Genomic DNA, 22,558 nt, shown 5'->3' with positions numbered 1-22,558 from the left:
ACAAAGAATACCTTTTTTATGTTAAACATTTCACCCAACCTAAAAATGTTTTCAAAAATGAGATGTAATCAGTGGCGTAGAAGTTACAAGATGGAAAATGAAGATATTGCAATTTTTCAGGTTTTTATTGTATTCAATACAAAATCTTCTTTATTTCGAGAACCGTTCAAGATACAGCATTTAACAAAGAATACCTTTTTTATGTAAAACACTTCACCCAACCTAAAAATGTTCTCGAAAATGAGATGTAATCAGTGGCGTAGAAGTTACATGATGAAAAATGAAGATATTTTCATTTTTCTGGATTTTATGGTTCTCAACACAAAATCTCTTTTATCTCAAGAATGGTTGGACATACAACTTTTACTAAAGAGTACCTTTTTTATGCAACACATTTCACACAGTCTAAAAATATTTTCGAAGTTAAAATATACTCAGTGGCATAGAAGTTATAAGATGAAAAATTAAGATATTGCAATTTTTCAGGTTTTTATTGTTTTCAACACAAAAACTTCTTTATCTCGAGAACGATTCGAGTTACAGCATTTAACAAAGAATACCTTTTTATATAAAACACTTCACCCAACCTAAGAATGTTCTCGAAAATGAGATGTAATCAGTGGCGTAGAAGTTACATGTTGGAAAATGAAGATATTGCCATTTATTTGGATCTTATTGTTCTCAACACAAAATCTTTTTTATCTCGAGAAGGGTTCGAGATAGAACTTTTAATAAAGAGTACCCTTTTTAACTAAAACACTCCAAACAATCTATAAATACTCTCAAAAGTAGAATATAGTCAGTTGCGCAGAAGTTACAAGATGGAAAATGAAGATATTGTCATTTATCTGGATTTTATGGTTCTCAACAAAAACCTTTTTTATCTTGAGAACGGTTCGAGATACAACTTATAATAAAGAGTACCTTTTTTATGTAAAACGTTTCACCCAACCTAAAAATGTTTTCAAAAATGAGATGTAATCAGTGGCGTAGAAGTTACAAGATGGAAAATGAAGATATTGTCATTTTTCTGGATTTTATGGTTCTCAACATAAAATCTTTTTATCTCGAAAACAGTTCGAGATACAAGTTTTGATAAAGAGTACCTTTTTTATGTAAAAGAGTTCAGACAGTCTAAAAATATTCTCGAAGTTAAGATATAACCAGTGGCGTAGAAGTTATAAGATGAAAAATTAAGATATTGCAATTTTTCAGGTTTTTATTGTATTCAATACAAAATCTTCTTTATTTCGAGAACCGTTGGAGATACAGCATTTAACAAAGAATACCTTTTTTATGCAAAACACTTCACACGATCTAAAAATTTTCTCGAAAATGAGATGTAATCAGTGGCGTAGAAGTTACAAGATGGAAAATGAAGATATTGTCATTTTTCTGGATTTTATGGTTCTCAACATAAAATCTTTTTATCTCGAAAACAGTTCGAGATACAAGTTTTGATAAAGAGTACCTTTTTTATGTAAAAGAGTTCAGACAGTCTAAAAATATTCTCGAAGTTAAGATATAACCAGTAGCGTAGAAGTTATAAGATGAAAAATTAAGATATTGCAATTTTTCAGGTTTTTATTGTATTCAATACAAAATCTTCTTTATTTCGAGAACCGTTGGAGATACAGCATTTAACAAAGAATACCTTTTTTATGCAAAACACTTCACACGATCTAAAAATTTTCTCGAAAATGAGATGTAATCAGTGGCGTAGAAGTTACAAGATGGAAAATGAAGATATTGTCATTTTTCTGGATTTTATGGTTCTCAACATAAAATCTTTTTATCTCGAAAACAGTTCGAGATACAAGTTTTGATAAAGAGTACCTTTTTTATGTAAAAGAGTTCAGACAGTCTAAAAATATTCTCGAAGTTAAGATATAACCAGTGGCGTAGAAGTTATAAGATGAAAAATTAAGATATTGCAATTTTTCAGGTTTTTATTGTATTCAATACAAAATCTTCTTTATTTCGAGAACCGTTGGAGATACAGCATTTAACAAAGAATACCTTTTTTATGCAAAACACTTCACACGATCTAAAAATTTTCTCGAAAATGAGATGTAATCAGTGGCGTAGAAGTTACAAGATGGAAAATGAAGATATTGTCATTTTTCTGGATTTTATGGTTCTCAACATAAAATCTTTTTATCTCGAAAACAGTTCGAGATACAAGTTTTGATAAAGAGTACCTTTTTTATGTAAAAGAGATCAGACAGTCTAAAAATATTCTCGAAGTTAAGATATAACCAGTAGCGTAGAAGTTATAAGATGAAAAATTAAGATATTGCAATTTTTCAGGTTTTTATTGTATTCAACATAAACTCTTCTTTATTTCGAGAACCGTTGGAGATACAGTATTTAACAAAGAATACCTTTTTTATGTAAAACGTTTCACCCAACCTAAAAATGTTCTCAAAAATGAGATGTAATCAGTGGCGTAGAAGTTACAAGATGGAAAATGAAGATATTATCATTTTTCTGGATTTTATGGTTCTCAACATAAAATCTTTTTATCTCGAAAACAGTTCGAGATACAACTTTTGATAAAGAGTACCTTTTTTATGTAAAAGAGTTCAGACAGTCTAAAAATATTCTCGAAGTTAAGATATAACCAGTGGCGTAGAAGTTATAAGATGAAAAATTAAGATATTGCAATTTTTCAGGTTTTTATTGTATTCAATACAAAATCTTCTTTATTTCGAGAACCGTTGGAGATACAACTTTTAATAAAGAGTACCTTTTTTGTGTAAAACAGTTCATACAGCCTAAAAATGTTCTCAAAAATGAGATGTAATCAGTGGCGTAGAAGTTACAAGATGGAAAATGAAGATATTTTCATTTATCTGGATTTTATGGTTCTCAACAAAAACCTTTTTTATCTTGAGAACGGTTCGAGATACAACTTGTAATAAACAGTACCTTTTTTATGTAAAACATTTCACACAGTCTACAAATATTCTTGAAGTTAAGATACAGCCATTGACGTAGAAGTTATAAGATGAAAAATTAAGATATTGCAATTTTTCAGGTTTTTATTGTATTCAACATAAAATCTTCTTTATCTCGAGAACTATTCGAGTTACAGAATTTAACAAAGAATACCTTTTTTATGTAAAACACTTCACCCAACCTAAGAATGTTCTCGAAAATGAGATGTAATCAGTGGCGTAGAAGTTACAAGTTAGAAAATGAAGATATTGTCATCTGGATTTTATGGTTCTTAACACAAAATCTTTTTTATCTCCAGAACGGTTCGAGATAGAACTTTTAATAAAGAGTACCCTTTTTAACTAAAACACTCCAAACAATCTATAAATACTCTCAAAAGTAGAATATAGTCAGATCGCGCAGAAGTTACAAGATGGAAAATGAAGATATTGTCATTTATCTGGATTTTATGGTTCTCAACAAAAACCTTTTTTATTTTGATAATGGTTCGAGATACAACTTATAATAAAGAGTACCTTTTTTATGTAAAACATTTCACACAGTCTAAAAATATTCTCGAAATTAAGATATAACCAGTGGCGTAGAAGTTATAAGATGCAAAATTAAGATATTGCAATTTTTCAGGTTTTTATTGTATTCAATACAAAATCTTCTTTATTTCGAGAACCGTTCAAGATACAGCATTTAACAAAGAATACCTTTTTTATGTAAAACACTTCACCCAACCTAAGAATGTTCTCGAAAATGAGATGTAATCAGTGGCGTAGAAGTTACATGATGGAAAATGAAGATATTGCCATTTATTTGGATCTTATTGTTCTCAACACAAAATCTTTTTTATCTCGAGAAGGGTTCGAGATAGAACTTTTAATAAAGAGTACCCTTTTTAACTAAAACACTCCAAACAATCTATAAATACTTTCAAAAGTAGAATATAGTCAGTTGCGCAGAAGTTACAAGATGGAAAATGAAGATATTGTCATTTATCTGGATTTTATGGTTCTCAACAAAAACCTTTTTTATTTTGATAACGGTTTGAGATACAACTTATAATAAAGAGTACCTTTTTTATGTAAAACATTTGACACAGTCTAAAAATATTCTCGAAATTAAGATATAATCAGTGGCGTAGAAGTTATAAGATGCAAAATTAAGATATTGCAATTTTTCAGGTTTTTATTGTATTCAATACAAAATCTTCTTTATTTCGAGAACCGTTCAAGATACAGCATTTAACAAAGAATACCTTTTTATGTAAAACATTTCACCCAACCTAAAAATGTTCGCAAAAATGAGACGTAATCAGTGGCGTAGAAGTTACAAGGTTTAAAATGAAGATATTGTCATTTATCTGAATTTTATGGTTCTCAACATAAAATTTTTTTTATCTCGAGAACAGTTCAAGGTACAACTTTTCATAAAGAGTACTTTTTTTAAGTAAAATACTCCAACCAGTCTATATTTCAAAAGTAAAATGTACCCAGTGGCGTAGAAGTTACAAGGTTTAAAATGAAGATATTGTCATTTATCTGAATTTTATGGTTCTCAACATAAAATTTTTTTTATCTCGAGAACGGTTCAAGATAGAACTTTTAATAAAGAGTACATTTTTTAAGTAAAATACTCCAAACAGTCTATAAATACTCCTAAAAGTAGAATATAGCAAGTTGCGCAAAAGTTACAAGATGTAAAATGAAGATATTGTTATTTATCTGAATTTTATGGTTCTCAACACAAAATCGTTTTAATCTCGAGATCAGTTCGAAATACAACTTTTAATAAAGAGTACTTTTTTGTGTAGAACACTTCACATAGTTTAAAAATATTCTCGAAATTAAAATATAGTCAGTGGCGTAGAAGTTATTAGATGGAAAATTAAGATATTGCAATTTTTCAGGTTGTTATTGTTTTCAACACAAAATCTTCTTTATCTCAAGAACGATTCGAGTTACAGCATTTAACAAAGAATACCTTTTTTATGTAAAACACTTCACATGGTCTAAAAATATTCTCGAAGTTAAGATACAGCCATTGGCGTAGATGTTATAAGACGAAAAATTAAGATATTGCAATTTTTCAGGTTTTTATTGTATTCAACACAAAATCTTCTTTATCTCCAGAACAATTCGAGTTACAGCATTTAACACAGAATACCTTTTTTATGTAAAACACTTCACACGGTCTAAAAATATTCTCGAAAATGAGATATAATCAGTGGCGTAGAAGTTACAAGATGGAAAATTAAGATATTGTCATTTATCTGGATTTGATAGTTCTCAACAAAAATCTTTTTTATCTTGAGAACGGTTCGAGATACAACTTATAATAAAGAGTACCTTTTTTATGTAAAACATTTCAAACAGTCTAAAAATATTCTCGAAATTAAGATATAACCAGTGGCGTAGAAGTTATAAGATGAAAAATTAAGATATTGCAATTTTTCAGGTTTTTATTGTATTCAACACAAAATCTTCTTTATCTCGAGAACTATTCGAGTTACAGCATTTAACAAAGAATACCTTTTTACATAAAACACTTCACCCAACCTAAGAATATTCTCGAAAATGAGATGTAATCAGTGGCGTAGAAGTTACATGATAGAAAATGAAGATTTTGCCATTTATTTGGATCTTATTGTTCTCAACAAAAACCTTTTTTATTTTGATAACGGTTTGAGATACAACTTATAATAAAGAGTACATTTTTTAAGTAAAATACTCCAAACAGTCTATAAATACTCTTAAATGTAGAATATAGCCAGTTGCGCAAAAGTTACAAGATGTGAAATGAAGATATTGTTATTTATCTGGATTTTATGGTTCTCAACACAAAATCGTTTTAATCTCGAGTCGGTTCGAAATACAACTTGTAATAAAGAGTACATTTTTTGTGTAGAACACTTAACATAGTTTAAAAATATTCTCGAAGTTAAGATATAGTCAGTGGCGTAGAAGTTATTAGATGGAAAATTAAGATATTGCAATTTTTTAGGTTTTTATTGTTTTCAAAACAAAATCTTCTTTATCTCAAGAACGATTCGAGTTACAGCATTTAACAAAGAATACCTTTTTTATGTAAAACACTTCACCCGGTCTAAAAATATTCTCGAAATTAAGATATAACCAGTGGCGTAGAAGTTATAAGATGGAAAATTAAGATATTGCAATTTTTCAGGTTTTTATTGTATTCAACACAAAATCTTCTTTATCTCGAGAACTATTCGAGTTACAGCATTTAACAAAGAATACCTTTCTTATGTAAAACACTTCACCCAACCTAAAAATGTCCTCGAAAATGAGATGTAATCAGTGGCGAGAAGTTCCATGATGGAAAATGAAGATATTGTCATTTTTCTGGATTTTATGGTTCTCAACACAAAATCTTTTTTATCTCAAGAATGGTTGGACATACAACTTTTACTAAAGAGTACCTTTTTTATGCAACACATTTCACACAGTCTAAAAATATTCTCGAAATTAAGATTTAGTCAGTGGCGTAGAAATTAGAAGATGGAAAATGAAGATATTGCCATTTTTCTTAATTTTATTATTTTCAACATAAAATCTTTTTATCTCGAGAATAAGTAGAGATACAACATTTCTCAAAGAATACCTTTTTTATGTAAAACACTTCACCCAACCTAAAAATGTTCTCGAAAATGAGATGTAATCAGTGGCGCAGAAGTTACAAGATGTAGAATGACGACATTGCCAGTTTCATCTCTCTCAAGTTCTCTCAATAGAACATTTAGCAAAGAGTAGAATTAGTACAATAATTTACGCCATCTATCATTAATTAACTGAACCTCCAAGATTAATTATTTATTCACATCAACCTCAAATTGTTATTTATCTTTCAAAATTTTAACAAAATTTTTTTATAATGTCACCTCCACAATCAATAGGTACAGATTTTAAATCAATTGGAAGTAAACTTTTGCGGTCGCGAGCTCGCGAATGTTCATCAACATCATCTGATTCTTCCGAATCAATTTTTCTTCGTCGAATAGACTACGGAGATTCCAATAGTGTTCGAAGTAACAGCAACAGATTAGAGTTAGAGACTCGAAAGTTTGAAATTATGATCGACACGGTTATTCTGGCCGACCGAGCACTGAAAGATGTTAGAGGAAGTTACAGCAAGTGTATTGGAGTTAAGTTACGATGGAGATTCATGGATAAAGACGCGACTACGAGGATCGTGCAAGTTTGTGGTAACGAAATTCCTATTGGCGAATTATACACTTATAATATCCCTATAAATGATTCAACGTTTTTCAATGAACGCATCATTCATTTTGATGTTTTTGCGATTTATCCGAGTAAAGAAAAATTGGTGGGATTTAGCGAGTTAAATTTGTGTGATTGCTCGGAGAATTTAAACGTACATCTGGGAAAGTGCTTGGATTTACTTTGTATTAGTAAACATAAATGTTGTTCGGGAAGTAAGATGAAGAATATTGGGCGATTATTGATTCAATATAAATTAAATAAGAATTGTGAGAGTTCTATTAATAGAATTATCGTTAATTCTTACTCAAATTTGCAAAGTATTCAATATGAGGGGATTAAAAATGAGGTGGAAATTAAAACTTCAACATCAAATTCTAAAAGTGATGATAATCAAGAATATCTTTTCGATCTTTTCCCAATATCGACCACAAATCAAATTAATTTAAAAAAATCGTCATCTTCAGTTCCAAATATTCCAATAAAATTGTTGTATCAAACCCCGATTACGATTATCATAAACTCGTTGAGATTTAATGAAGATTTTGGGCTAATTTTAAAACCAAATATGACGTATTACATCGAATATTCGTTTTTAGACAGAAAAGGGCTTGAAACATTAAATTTTCCTTTATCCTCGGATTACTCAACGATTTTTAACGCAATGACCACCTTCAAATTCGATATTAAAAGAAACATAAAAGATTACAGAACAATTTCGAAAATGATAACAACAAATAAATACATTAAATTTATCGTTGTTGAAGAACCAAGAGTTGATCTCAACAAAATCCCGATTTGTTTCGAATTGGGCTACTCAAACGTTTATCTCTCTCAAATAAATTCGAAACGCACAAACGAGTATCCTTTATTATCGATGAAATATCCCCACGAAAAAATTGGGTTTTTAAACATTGAAATAATCGGTTTAAAAAATGTAATCGATTTCATCGAAAAACGACAAATTCTCGGGATAACGCAAGAAAAATCGAAAAGTTTGGACAGTTTTAAAAGGTCGGAGCATAAAGAAAACGTTGAAATTGAAATTGGTGTTAAACCAAATGACGAAATCCATCAAGATTTTATAAAAGAAATTGAAGGTAACTCCTTAAATCTAAAAAATACTTTAAAAGTTACTCGAGGAGATTTGATGATGAATTTGAACGATCATAATAAAAAATCTATGAATACAAAACGGAAGAAAGTTGAAAGAACTCGATTAAATAGGCGATTTATTAAATTAATTGGTAATGATTTTAAAAGGAGTGTAGGGGAATTAAAAAAAAATGAGGAAACTAAAGAAAATATGTAGTTGTGTACGCCACTGATTAAATTTTAACTTTAATAATATATATGAATTGTCTAAAGTATTTTATACAAAAAAGATACTTTTTGTTAAAAGTTGTATCGTTCTTGAGATAAAAAGATTGTGTATTATGACAATATCTTTATTCCGCATGCTGTAACTTCTACGCCACTGACTATATTTTAACTTCGAGAATATATTTAGACTGTGTGAAGTGTTTCACATAAAAAGGTATTCTTTGAGGAATGTTGTATCTCTACTCATTCTCGAGATAAAAAGATTTTATGTTGAAAATAATAAAATTAAGAAAAATTGCAATATCTTCTAACTTCTACGCCACTGACTAAATCTTAATTTCGAGAATATTCTTAGACTGTGTGAAATGCTTTACATAAATAAGGTGCTCTTTATTATAAGTTGTATCTCGAACCGTTCTCAAGATAAAAAAGATTTTTGTTGAAAACCATAAAATCCAGAAACATGACAATATCTTCATTTACCACCTCGTAACTTCTACGCCACTGACAATATTGTAATTTTGAGAGTATTTATAGACTGTTTGGAGTGTATTAAATAAGAAAGGTACTGTTTGTTGAAAGTTGTATCTCTAACCGTTCTCGAGATAAAAGCAATATTGTGTTAAAAATCATAAAAATTAGAAAAATCACAATATCTTCATTCTACATTTTGTAACTTCTATACCACTGACTATATTTTAATTTTGAGAGTAATTATAGAGCGCTAGGATTATTTTGCATAAATATGGTACTCTTTGTTAAAAGTCGTATCCTCAACCGTTCTTGAGATAAAATAATTAAATTAAATAATAAATTTTACATTGAGAACCATAAATCACAATATCTTCATTCTATATCTTGTAACTTCTATGCCACTGACTATATTTTAATTTTGAGAGTAATTATAGAGTGCTTGGAGTATTTTGCAAAGAAAAGGTACTCTCTGTTAAAAGTTGTATCCACAACCGTTCTCGAGATAAAAGAAATTTTGTGTTGAAAACCATAAAATCCAGAAAAATCACAATATCTTCATCCTTCATCTTGTAATTTCTATGCCACTGACTATATTCTAATTTTGAGAGTAATTATAGAGTGCTTGGAGTATTTTGCATAAAAAAGGTACTCTTTGTTAAAACTTGTATCTCTAACCGTTCTCGAGATAAAAGAGATTTTGTGTAGAAAACCATAAAATCCTGAAAAATGACAATATCTTCATTTACCATTTCGTAACTTCTACGCCACTGACTATATTGTAATTTTGAGAGTATTTATAGACTGTTTGGAATGTATTAAATAAAAAAGGTACTCTTTGTTAAAAGTTGTATCTCTAACCGTTCTCGAGATAAAAGAAATTTTGTATTGAGAACCATAAAATCCACAAAAATGACAGCATCTCCATTTACCATCTCGTAACTTCTACGCCACTGACTATATTGTAATTTTGAGAGTATTTATAGACTGTTTGGAATGTATTAAATAAAAAAGGTACTCTTTGTTAAAAGTTGTATCTCCAATCGTTCTCGAGATAAAAGAAATTTTGTATTGAGAACCATAAAATCCACAAAAATGACAGCATCTCCATTTACCATCTCGTAACTTCTAGGTCACTGACTATATTCTAATTTTGAGAGTATTTATAGACTATTTGAAGTGTATTAAATAAAAAAGGTACTCTTTGTTGAAAGTTGTATCTCTAACCGTTCTCGAGATAAAAGAAATTTTGTGTTGAAAACCATAAAATCCTGAAAAATGACAATATCTTCATTTATCATTTCGTAACTTCTACGCCACTGACTATATTGTAATTTTGAGAGTATTTATAGACTGTTTGGAATGTATTAAATAAAAAAGATACTCTTTGTTAAAAGTTGTATCTCCAACCGTTCTCGAGATAAAAGAAATTTTGTATTGAGAACCATAAAATCCACAAAAATGACAGCATCTCCATTTACCATCTCGTAACTTCTAGGCCACTGACTATATTCTAATTTTGAGAGTATTTATAGACTATTTGAAGTGTATTAAATAAAAAAGGTACTCTTTGTTGAAAGTTGTATCTCTAACCGTTCTCGAGATAAAAGAAATTTTGTATTCAGAACCATAAAATCCTGAAAAATGACAATATCTTCATTTACCATTTCGTAACTTCTACGCCACTGAATATATTGTAATTTTGAGAGTATTTATAGACTGTTTGGAATGTATTAAATAAAAAAGGTACTCTTTGTTAAAAGTTGTATCTCCAACCGTTCTCGAGATAAAAGAAATTTTGTATTGAGAACCATAAAATCCACAAAAATGACAGCATCTCCATTTACCATCTCGTAAGTTCTAGGCCACTGACTATATTCTAATTTTGAGGGTATTTATAGACTATTTGAAGTGTATTAAATAAAAAAGGTACTCTTTGTTGAAAGTTGTATCTCTAACCGTTCTCGAGATAAAACAAATATGGTGTTGAAAATCATAAAAATTAGAAAAATCAAAATATCTTCATTCTATATCTTGTAATTTCTATGCCACTGACTATATTCTAACTTTGAGAGTATTTGAGAGTATCTGTGCTGTTCAAGTAACTTTTTGACAAACTTTTGTTCATTCATTCAATGTTCATTGGAACAGAATCCCAACACGTGTATCAATTTCGGTGTCATTCCATTGAGGTTGAGCGTTAAGCTGGGTGGAGTGGTTTCAGAAAAGCTATTTTTAGATGGATGATGGCATTACCTCGGCTGGTCTACGAGGACATGGTCTTCTTCATTTAGTATATGACTGGAATATTTGAGTTTATACCAGTCTATGGGGATCACTTCTGAATCGCCCAAATTACGTCTCACCTCTCATTAGCAGCAATTTTCCAAAAATGTGTTGTAAGTTGTTGGCGTGGTTCTTTTTCACAGTGATATGTTGTTTATCAAAGATTGCATCAAATAATATCGATGAGCTGAAACACCGTAGTGGATGTCTTTTCAAGATGTGGTAAGCTGTGGCATGCTGTCTGTGCCAAAGAGAAATTGTTTCTGCAAAGGGGTGGTCGAAAGGGTTGTACTCCCCAATAGATTACTTTTGACGACTTGTTGCTGTATTCCTCAGTTCCTTACTGAGCAGCATAAAAGATGGTAAGCTGCCATAACTTCTTTTCTGCATTTATGTTCCAAATTGAGGTTCAGCAGCAGAATCATCAATATAGGAAACTCACTAATGTCAAATCAACTGCATATTAGCTATGGAAATACTACGTTTGGAGAAGAATAACGAATCGTAATTAAACCTGTATTATTAAATAATACAAGACCCTAAAAGAGGGTTCAAAGCCCTCTTTGGAGGAATTAACACACAGCGAAAAAAAACTTCTCACTTCCTGATTACATGGCAGATTAAAACGATGAAATTTAGAGAACGGCTCTCTACCTGATCGCGGACACCTGTTAGAACACGCCTTTTTCGTCGCCCCGGAACGTTACCGGTGGTGGCCAAGCGGCATATAACGCGTTCGCCCCAGGAATTAATGCGAAATTGAAATTGATTCGCGTTTAATAACGGCCTTCCGCCTCGTTTCGCCTGCATAATTCAACCCGCTTAATTGCTCGCCACCCGGTAATGGTCGGTTAAACTTTAATTTATACGATTTGTTGTTTCGCGCGCGCGCCAAGAACCCACCACTAACCGCAACTTCTTTTCTTCTCATTAAAATGGGAACCTTGCGTGAAGGGATAATCACGGAGATCGTAAAAATTTTTCAAACCCTAATGAAAACGCTTTCTTTATAAAGTACCTAAGTAACTAATTTTACTGGTTATTACTTGTTTATTTACTGTTCTTTTTATTTTTTGATTAATTTAATTTTAACATTTAAATTTAAATTTTATTTTTTCCCGCCATTACATCTCGTATGTGTCAAGAAACTCGTTGCTTAGCAACGTAAGTGACTTCTCTCACAACATTAAATTTGTGCGAGAAAATTGTTGTTGTTAATTTTGTGCTGTGTTATTGTGACGAAAATGGATAAGAAAATCGGGGAAAATAAGCAATGCGAGTTAACCCGCATGAATGTAGAGCAAGAAAAGGTGGTCGCGAGTACTTCTTGCGAAATTGAAGCGGTTCAAGAAATCGTCGGGGAATCTAACCTCATTTCTAAAGAAAACGAAGGTGAACTCGTTGATATTGAAAGTTTTTCGATGGCTTCTACTGCAAATGTATTGTCTCTTGTAAACAGAGCGATTAAAGATTTAATTAATTGTAAGGTGAGAAAATTAATTATTTTTAATTGACCTTGAAATTTTCATTAAACTTTTTAATGTCAAATGTCCCTAGTTGCTGTCATTGATACGTCAGTGTTGACAACCTAAAATAAATGTTCATTCAAATTTAATTGGAAGCAGATTTTTTATAATTAATTTTTCTTTTTTAAGACGAAATTCGACGTAAAATTATCAACGACTGAATTAAAACTGGAAGAAGCCACCAAACACTCCGAAATTCTTCAAAATCGTATTGATGAGCTTAATCAAGATGTTGGCGAGATGGAATCACGTCGTGCTTTACAAAATATCGATATTGAAATGCTCAAGGAAGATTTTAAAAACGTCCCGGAGGTGATAAAAGTTCTTAACGAAAAATGTGAAGAGGTTGCGGTACGTTTAAACGAAGCTTTTGATAGGAAAAGACGTTTTGATGAAGAAATGCGTAAACTAGATCTTGAAGAGAGCTTAATGAAGACGCACTATCAAGAGAAAAAGGAAATATTACAAAGAAAACTTGAGGAAAAGAAGGAAAGTGTTGAGAAAAATCGAAAGATGCGACAAGAAACTTTAGATGAACAAAAACGTTTATTAATTGAGGCTAAAAATGCTCTTAAAGAAAAACGGGATGAAAAGAATAAAATTTTGAGTCGTATTGAAGATAAAAAAAAGAATCTTGATGATATGGAGTTAAAAAAGTCTGATTTGGAAGATAAAAAGAGGGGGTTAATTGAGGTTAAAGAAAAAGTTAATTTAAAAAATGAAGATTTAAAGTTGAAATTGGAATCATTTAAAAATGAATTAGAAATAAATAAAAATATGTTAAAAGAGTCGTTAGAAACTCTCAATGAAACTAATAAAGTTTATGATGAATCAAAAAAGCGATTAGATGAGGAAAAAAATAAAAATGTTGAACTCACAAATATAGTTATAAACAATAAAGAACAATTAGAAACCCTTAAAATTGAAGGGCAAAAACAATTAAGTCAATTAAAAGAAACTTGCGAATCTTATTCGAACCAAATTGAATCATTAAAAGTAAACCTTGAAAATGTAAAAGATGAAAATGAAACTTTAAATCAAAAAATATCCACTTCCAAAACTACTTTAACCGAATTACACGAAAACATTTCTTCCAACAAATTAATTCTTGACGATCTCAAAGCTAAAGCTTACACTGATTCGGAACTTTTCGCCTCAGCTCTAGCTGACCTAGAAATAAATAAACACCAATTAACCGAGTTAACCAATTTACTCGAAGATTTACAAAACACCCACGCAACTCTTAAACAACAGTACGAAACCAAAAAACACAAATTTGATCTCATGGAAAATGTTAAAAAGGAATTAAAAGAAACCGAAGATTTCACCACGAATCTATACAAAGAAAAAGAACGATTTTACAAAGAGAATAAAGAAAAATTACAAAATGATTTTGAAACTTTTATGTCTGAACAAGATGCGTTAATTAATAATGAGGAGAAAATTTTGGAAGAGAAAAATGTGGAATTGAAAAATTTGGAAAATAGGATTGAGGAGATTAATACTAAGGCTCTTTTAAAGAAACAATACGCAGACCAAACTTACGAGAAATGTAACGAAATTGAGAGAGAGAATGTGCATTTATCGTCGGTTTTGAATAGGATGAAAATGGAGGTTGTAAATCCGCGAAGAGATGTAGCGCGGTCAAACCAACCGATGCAAAGAGGGATTTTGAAGAGTCCTAATGAAAATGTTGGGGGTGGTGGGAAAAAAGTTACTTTTGAGCCTGCGTTAGGGAATGCTTCTGTTACCAGTCAAGATAGTTTTGATCAGATGTTTAAGCAGTTTTTAGATACTGATAATGTTGAAGAACCTAAACCGGCTGGGGTAAAATTATTTTAATTGGATTATTTAACCTCTTTAGGGAGTGTACTTATTTACTATTTAATATATCTAAGACGATATATTAAGGCTCGGTTTTTTAAAGTTTTGATTAAGAGTTTAATGTGAAATTTTGAATGGGTTTTATAAATATCGGGTTCGCGCTCTATTATTAATGTAACGCCTCGACGGCAAACGATGTTGGCTACAAACTTTCCAGTGTAAGTTGTTTCCTGGCTGATGGATGCTCTGCCTTCACGCGATAAGAATGGTAACTTTTGTCTTAGGAAGGAAGGTTTGGTTTCATACTCGACATATCTAAGTCTCACCCATTGGCTATATTGGTTTCCCACTAATATGTCCTATCAAATATTAATCTGCCAATCCAAACAACTTCTCCTATGGGTAGTCCAATCGAGTTCCATCTCAGTCTACCAATTTGCAAATATTTTCAATACATAAGATAAAAGCCAAAATTGTTTGGACATGTAACCAAAGTGAAGATGAATGTGAAACGCAGTATCTCACCATTTCACACTTACACATATATAGACACATCATCAATGAGCTGCTGCAACCTAAATCAAATACCGTTATTAGTGAATATCAAACCAGTTATAGATGCGGAAGGTCCACAATTTACCAAATATACACAGTAAAACAGATCCTTAATGCCTAGAAACAAAATAAACATACATAATAACAAATCCCACACAAGCTGTCCCTGCCATCTCAATTAATACGTTTCGTAAAAGCTACAATGGAGAATACTGAAGCTAGGGTGCGAATAAATTATGAGCTAACACATCCTTTCACAATAACACGTGAACTGAAATAGGGGTATGGGATGACCACAACTCTATGCAACCTAACGTTTGAATTCATTTTAAGACAACTGTGCGGGTTGCATATGCAGACGATGTGAATATTATGAGTCGTACGAATGCAGGAGTAGAAGATGCACAAAGCTAGACTATCCTTGTGGACTTGTCGTAGTTTTTGTAGAAAAAATTGGGGTCTTACCTCTGAAAGACTGTACTGGCTCTATGTGACTGTGGTTAGACCTATGACATACGGAGCAGCATCCTGGTATAGGAAAGTCCGACAGACTTCAAGAATTCAACGGGCAGCTGGATTGGCAATTTCTGGTGCGATAAGCACAACGCCAACTCTAGCAATAGAGGTTCTGCTTGGCCTATCTCCTCTGCATTTGCATACAGAGAAAGTGGCTAGAGAAAGACCATTTACAGATTTAAGCAATATGCTCAAAACTGTTCCGACATGTCCTACCAATGGGCTGCGGAAGACATTATAAGCACTGATACTGTGCTATCAATGCCGTCAGATTTGGCGGGATCACTACCAATGATTAATGTTCGATACCAGATTGTGCTGCCTGAGCGGCAGTCCTGGATCGAAAATAAAAATTCTCTGGTTCAGGCAGATATTTGCATGTTCACAGATGGATCAAAAACGTCGGAAGGGGTCGGAGCAAGAGTATACTGCCAGACACCTCGAATTAAGCAAGCCTACAGCCTGGGTACGTACTGTATTTCAGGCGGAAGTATTTGCTATTGATATGGGTGCTAAAATCCTTCTTGAGAGAAGGGTGAAGAACATGACAGTATGAATTTTCTCCAGGTGCTGCAAGCCGTGAAAACGGTGTCGGCTCTGGTTAATGATTGCAAGAGAACATTAAACGCACTGAGATGTGGTAACAGAGTTTCTCTGATCTGGGTTCCGGGTCACTCTGGGGTTGCTGGCAATGAAGCGGCAGATGAGCTAGCACAAGAGGGCAGCGCTAAAGCGTTTGTGAGACCGGAACCAGCAGTTGGTTTATCATTTGCGATGGCTAAATATAGGATTGGACTGTGAGCTGAAGAAAGACTTCGCCTACTGTGAACCAGTTCTCCTGGAATGAGACATGCTAAGGTGTTTATTAACATTGCCACTGTCAAACCCGGGAACTTTTTAGAACTTGCTTTTAGCAGTATAAGAGTTCTAATGGGTGTCTTTACTGAGCATTGCCGATTAAAAGCACACCTCCACTTGTTGTGTTTAGCCGATGATGTTGAATGCCGACTATGTGCGAAGAAAGCAGAGACGGTTGAGCATGTTTTATGCCAATACCCTGCTGTTAACCGTATCAGATTCTCAATTTTTGGGTTACAATAGATCGTTAGGGTCGCGGTGCAAGGTTGGTTGGTCCGCCTACCCGATATGTAGTCTATTTAATGGAATGTAATGTAAGAAGATGCATACTCAAATAAGGTCAGTCAGGTCCATTCAAACACAGAATGTCATCATAGAGAATGATATTGAAAGGCTAAAAAGTTTTTATATTTGGGGCAATATTTAGGGATACCACGGAAGACATAGAAATAAGGAAATATACCAACTATTCAAAGATACCACTTTTTTCCGAATTGCTCAGAATACAACGGGCCTTACAACGAGACTTCTAAAAAAAACGCCTAATGCACGAATGCAGAGAAGGATACCTGTGGGTGAGCTACAGAAATGTCGAAAAGACGCAGTGAGTGATGATGGACGGAATCTTCTGGGCCTTCTAAGTTGAAGGAGAACAACATTGGGGGGGGAATGCAAGCTAAGGTCCTGGAAGAGGGCTCGAGCAACATTTTGCAAACATTTTTCTTTAAAACACTTCTTCATTTTCATTCAGTACACCCGCTGTTTGTTAATGTATACATAATATATATTATATATTTCATCACCATAATATACATTTTCTGTTAGTTAACTTTTATAAAACCCATTTTTGATTTACCATAACATTAATATTTGGCTTGAATCACATTTTTAATCAATTAACATTCGATTAAAGTTGATGCTGATTGAGCGTTTTAAAACCGAACTTAAAAATTAATTTTTGCGTATTAAAACTTACCCCACGAACTTCGTTGCGTAGTACAGTGCTATCCCTACAGAGGTTAATTAAAATAGTAGTTTTTAAAACATGTTCTTTTTTAGGAGTTGGTTGATTTAACAGCAGTTTCACCTCCACAAAAAGATAATTAATTTATTAATTAGTTAAGTTAAATGTTAATTTGTTATATTTAAATTAGTTTCAATTTAAGTTGTTTCGAACACAAAAATTACCAACATTTTGGTAGCGATATATAATCGGCTCTAATAATGTTACGGAAAGAGGCGTGCATTATTAAAGGTTTCCGAGGCGGTGAATAAACTCGGAAGGTGAAAATGGAGGTGTGGATACGTGCACAATTTCTCCATTTTTACCGGCTGTTGTTTATTTAGCCTTTCTCCAAGGTATATTAAAAAAAATCGTGTTTTTTATAAAAAATAATCGAATAAAATTATTTCCAGGTTAACGAATACTTTAATGTATTATTTATAAATGAACTGTTTTTACGAATGTATCAGGTGGTTTTAAACTTTTTTTTCCCCCCAAATTTGTGTACGTCACGTAATGTCCATCTTTCGACGTCCCGGCAATTAAAGCGCCACGTAATGACATTCAACCTTAATCTTCTTCGGGTAATTAAGGGTGTCTGCGCTGATACCGCCACTGCTGGTGTATTATTAATATTAAATTAAGAGGCGTGTGGTTAATTATAGACCGCCTAATTTCACGAAATTTATATAGGAGTTAACACGCTGGTATATATTTGAACTTGAAGGTGTTTGAATTGTGATATGTAAATATAAAAAAATTGATATATTTGTATGTTAAATTGTAAAGTGTACGGAGTTATTTTCATCTTGTTCGTTTCTTGGAATACTTGGACTCAACACGTATCAAAAAACTTATGTTTGGTAGAAATGCTTAATTTTGAAGTGATTAATGTATTTAAATAGGTATTTACCTTATTTGATATATAAAAATAAATATATAATTTCTTTATTTTTTTTTTTCAGATTATGTTTCCTGTCCCATTGTGTGCTATTCCAATGCTGGAGGTGAATACACAAATAGGTAAGCATATTGATTAAACCATGACAACAAAAAAACGTGCGTGTTTACTTCATTTATGCAATAAGAGGGATTATGAAAATATATATATACCAATAATCATTGACAACTTTGTGATTCAGAGAGACTTGTAATTTAAGGTTGAAACGTTGATGTTTGACAACATTCTACTTAACTAAGCTTAATATAGTTAAGTTCAAATTTAATGCTAAGAATTGAAGAAAACAATACATACAGACTTGCACGACCAACACTCAATAATTTTTATATGACATTGACGTTCACAATTTATAAATGACTTGGAGATATCGGTATGAAGAACAAAGAAAAAGGGGAGGGAACTGTATGAAATAGATAGAGGTTATAGAAAGAAGAGGCAATAGAAGATGCAATATACAAAAATATATTTCCATAGAAACCAGGGCCTACCTACTTACTTTGTCCTACATAACATGAAACAAATCAATATAATTTGACATTACTGTACAATCTCGATATAACGGATCAATACGGGGAACGCCGTTATAGCTCAATAAAAATATACAACAATCTAGAATAACAAATAAAACTGGACTAACACTAGAACTAACACTATACCTATAACTAGAATCGTTTGGGTTTAGCCGCACGTCTGTAAAGACGGCTAAAGTTGCATTTAAAATCTAGTACTATTAAGCTATGTTGCATTTTATGTGGGACAGTTGCAAGTGCATTAGTTTCGTAACTATGGTCATATATTGCGAGTTATATGAAATTGCCGGTAGAAGTCTTGCAAATACTTTAAGCATTTGGATATTTGAATATTTGTTGCTAAACTGAAAAGTAAGAGATTAAAAAGAATAATAATTTCAGTTTATGGATTATGTTAGCGTTTAATCCGTTAATAATATATCCGGTTTCAATTAATCTTAAATTCATCTTATAAATAACACGAGCCGAACGTCGTACCACATGTCACGAATTGGAAAACAACAAAAAAATATATAAATTCAAATTAGGAAAATCATTTAAACGGAATAACAATAAAAATTATAATAACAATTATAAACAGATTAGATGAAGATGAGATAGCTAATATAAAAGATCAATTTTGGCAGAAACTAAATAAAATAGTTGAAGATGCAGCTGGAGATATTTTAATTCTATGAGATTATAATGCTCGAATTGGAGAAAGAAGTTCAAAATATGGAAATCTGATAGGAATCTTTGGAGGAAAGAAAAGAAATAGTTATGGAATGAGACTTTTAGATTTTTGTCTTATAAATCTTAATTACATAGTTATAGTTAATACATTTTAAAAATTTTTTGACCTAATCAGTTTATGTCTAATGCATAACGGATACTATTTCTATCAGCAAAAAAAGTATCAACTAAGCTAATAAACCGGTAGAATGCCGCCTTTAGGCAGAAATGTCTCCCAACTCTCTGGAAAGCAATAGAGGTCATTGTAATACCTAAATCAGGAAAATCACCTAACTACGTTACCTCATACAGACCAATTTCGTTGTTATCGGTAATGTCAAAGATAGTTGAACAATTAGTGCACAAAAGATTAATACAAATTTTGGAGGAAAACTTCACTCAACTACCCAACAAGTACATAGTCTTTAAAACATTGTTTTCTTTCTGAATGTTGCGCAAGCACAAGCACAAGCACAACTGTAGTTATGTAACTCCTCTCGGCATAATATACCATTCAGATTTTCTTTTACGAACATCAAACATTTATAAATGTGCAACGAGTAAACGGACATTATTTTTAATTTTATAAAAAGTGGCCTACAACTTTCTAGTTCATTAGCTTTGAATAGCGTTCTTACAACATTTTCTGAATTAAGAGTATACGCTCGGCTCCTGATGAACTTCCCCAAAACAGAATGCTATATGACATCACACTCTGGAAATTCGAGTAATTACCATCACTATTTGCAAATATGTTAGGCTTATAAGTGTTCTAAGTTGGTAAACTACTGAGCTAAGTTTCTTTCCTATTACGTTCACCTGTAGATTCCATTTCAAAGAGCTTTCAAACTGCAGCCCCAGTAATTTAACTGCCGAGACATTATTATTTGTTTTAGTACTAAAATCAATTTTTTGTGTCTTATTTTCATTCAGCTTAGGTTTGTTCGTTTTAAACCAATCTGCAGCAACCTTTTGACTGAAACCTTCATATTCGTGTAGCTCTTCAGCTTAACTAGATATATTTATCAATGTTGTGTCATCTGCATACATTATCGTCTTACACATGTTCAGAGTTTCCGGAAGATCGTTTACATATTAAAGGAATAAAATTGGTCCCAAGATACACCGATTTCCACACTTCTCAAGGTCGATCTATTATTTCCAACTTGGACCACTTGTCTTCGATTTTCTAGGTACGATTGAAACACTGTTATCGTGGGGTGTCTGATGCCATAATATTCCAGTTTCTTTAACAGTATCTTAATTTTTTTTGACTCATTAAAACCATTAATAATTTACTTATGTAGATCAATTAGAGCTTTAGTTGTGGAGGATTTCCTTTCATAGCCATATTGATGCTTACTGAAAACATCTTTCTTGTACAAATAGTCAAGAAGACACGATTTCAACAGATGCTCAAAAAGTTTTGACATTATTAGTAAGATAGCTATTTATAGATTGGTCGAAAATTGTTAGGATCATTTACATCACTTTTCTTGTATATGGGAGATATTCTCGCAATTTTTAGATCATTAGGGAAAATGAACTGTTGAATACATTTGTTGATAACAATATTTAATTGTTCAACAATGATGTAGCAATAAATTTTAAAATACTCGTTGACATACCATAATAACGTTCTGAGTAACTATTATTGAGTTGCATTATAGTATTAAATATCTCTAATTCATTCGTAGAACCAGTACAAACGAGTTCACCTTCGATTTTACACAGTTCATGTAATCATTGGGCTATTTGGACCACCACTCATCAATACGTGTGAAAAAGATGCTCAATTCTTCTGCCATTACATCAGATTTTATTTTTTGTTTTGAACATAAGTTTATGTTCCCCTTGATTATCTGCCAGGTCGCTTTAGGTTTATTTCTGGCATTCATAATGTAGTTTGCATTATACTTTTGTTTAGTTTTCATTAATTCATATCTGTATTCCGTTCTATACTTTTTATAGATATCATATATATGATTCAGTTATTTTTGATGCTTTAGCAGTTGTATCAAGTATATCCAGTTTTTCCTTCATAGAATGTAGCCTTTTGTTAAACCACGGTAGTGACCTAGATGGATTCGCCTGTTGTTTTAAAGGAAAATATTCATTATAATGAAATCTGTAGATATTAAAAAAAACAGTAAAAGCTTCTTGTGCGGATAGTGTAAAAACTAGAACTAACACTAGACCTAGAACTAGAAACTGTCGGGTTTAGTTCTAGGTGTAGTGTTAGTTCTAGTTTTAGCAGCTTGCAATAAAAATATGCAACATAGTGATATCTTATACTAACTAGCGCTACCTACCACTGTCACTAGAACTAACATTAGACCTAGAACTAGATACATTCGGGTTTAGCCGCATGTCTCTCAAGACGGCTAAACCCGAATGATTCTAGTTCTAGGTCTTGTGTTAGTTCTAGTGATAGTGCTAGTGTTAAGCTGGAACTAACACTAGAGCTAGAACTAGAATGTTTCGGGTTTAGCCGTGCGTCTTCAGACGCACGGCTAAACCCGAATGTTTCTAGTTCTAGGTCTAGTGTTAGTTCTAGTTTTAGTGCAATAAAAATATGCAACATAGTGATATCAAACTAGTTTCACTAGTTTGAAACTAGTTGTTAGCGCCACCTACTGTTGTCACTAGAACTAATATTAGACCTAGAACTAGAAACATGCTGGTTTAGCCGCACTTCTCCCAAGACATACTAGCCATGTGTGGAGTGAACCTATGGTATCCAGCTAATACTCTCATCAGAATCATTAACCAGTCAACCATAGAAAAAGTTTCAAACACAAAAT

General features: G+C 32.0%; 1 protein-coding gene and 1 long non-coding RNA gene across 2 annotated transcripts in view; both read left to right on the top strand.

Annotated features, from left to right (window-relative positions):
* The window catches only part of LOC111419020 (uncharacterized), a 191,864-nt gene that overhangs the window by 91,818 nt on the left and 77,488 nt on the right, over nt 1-22,558 (top strand). The window contains exon 2 of the long non-coding RNA XR_011642387.1: nt 18,518-18,575. This is a non-coding gene — a long non-coding RNA (uncharacterized lncRNA). The remainder of the gene's footprint in view (nt 1-18,517; nt 18,576-22,558) is intronic.
* On the top strand, nt 12,404-18,425 carry LOC111419017 (uncharacterized protein MCAP_0864-like). The gene is made up of 3 exons (XM_023051756.2): nt 12,404-12,757; nt 12,926-14,623; nt 17,609-18,425. Exons 1-3 carry the CDS (start codon nt 12,515-12,517, stop codon nt 17,654-17,656), a joined length of 1,989 nt encoding a protein of 662 aa, XP_022907524.2. The 5' UTR covers nt 12,404-12,514; the 3' UTR covers nt 17,657-18,425.

Source organism: Onthophagus taurus, chromosome 1, assembly GCF_036711975.1.
Source record: "Onthophagus taurus isolate NC chromosome 1, IU_Otau_3.0, whole genome shotgun sequence".
Lineage (NCBI taxonomy): Eukaryota > Metazoa > Arthropoda > Insecta > Coleoptera > Scarabaeidae > Onthophagus > Onthophagus taurus.
Note: the sequence above shows the minus strand (reverse complement) of the source record. Positions and strands in the feature narration are given on the sequence as shown.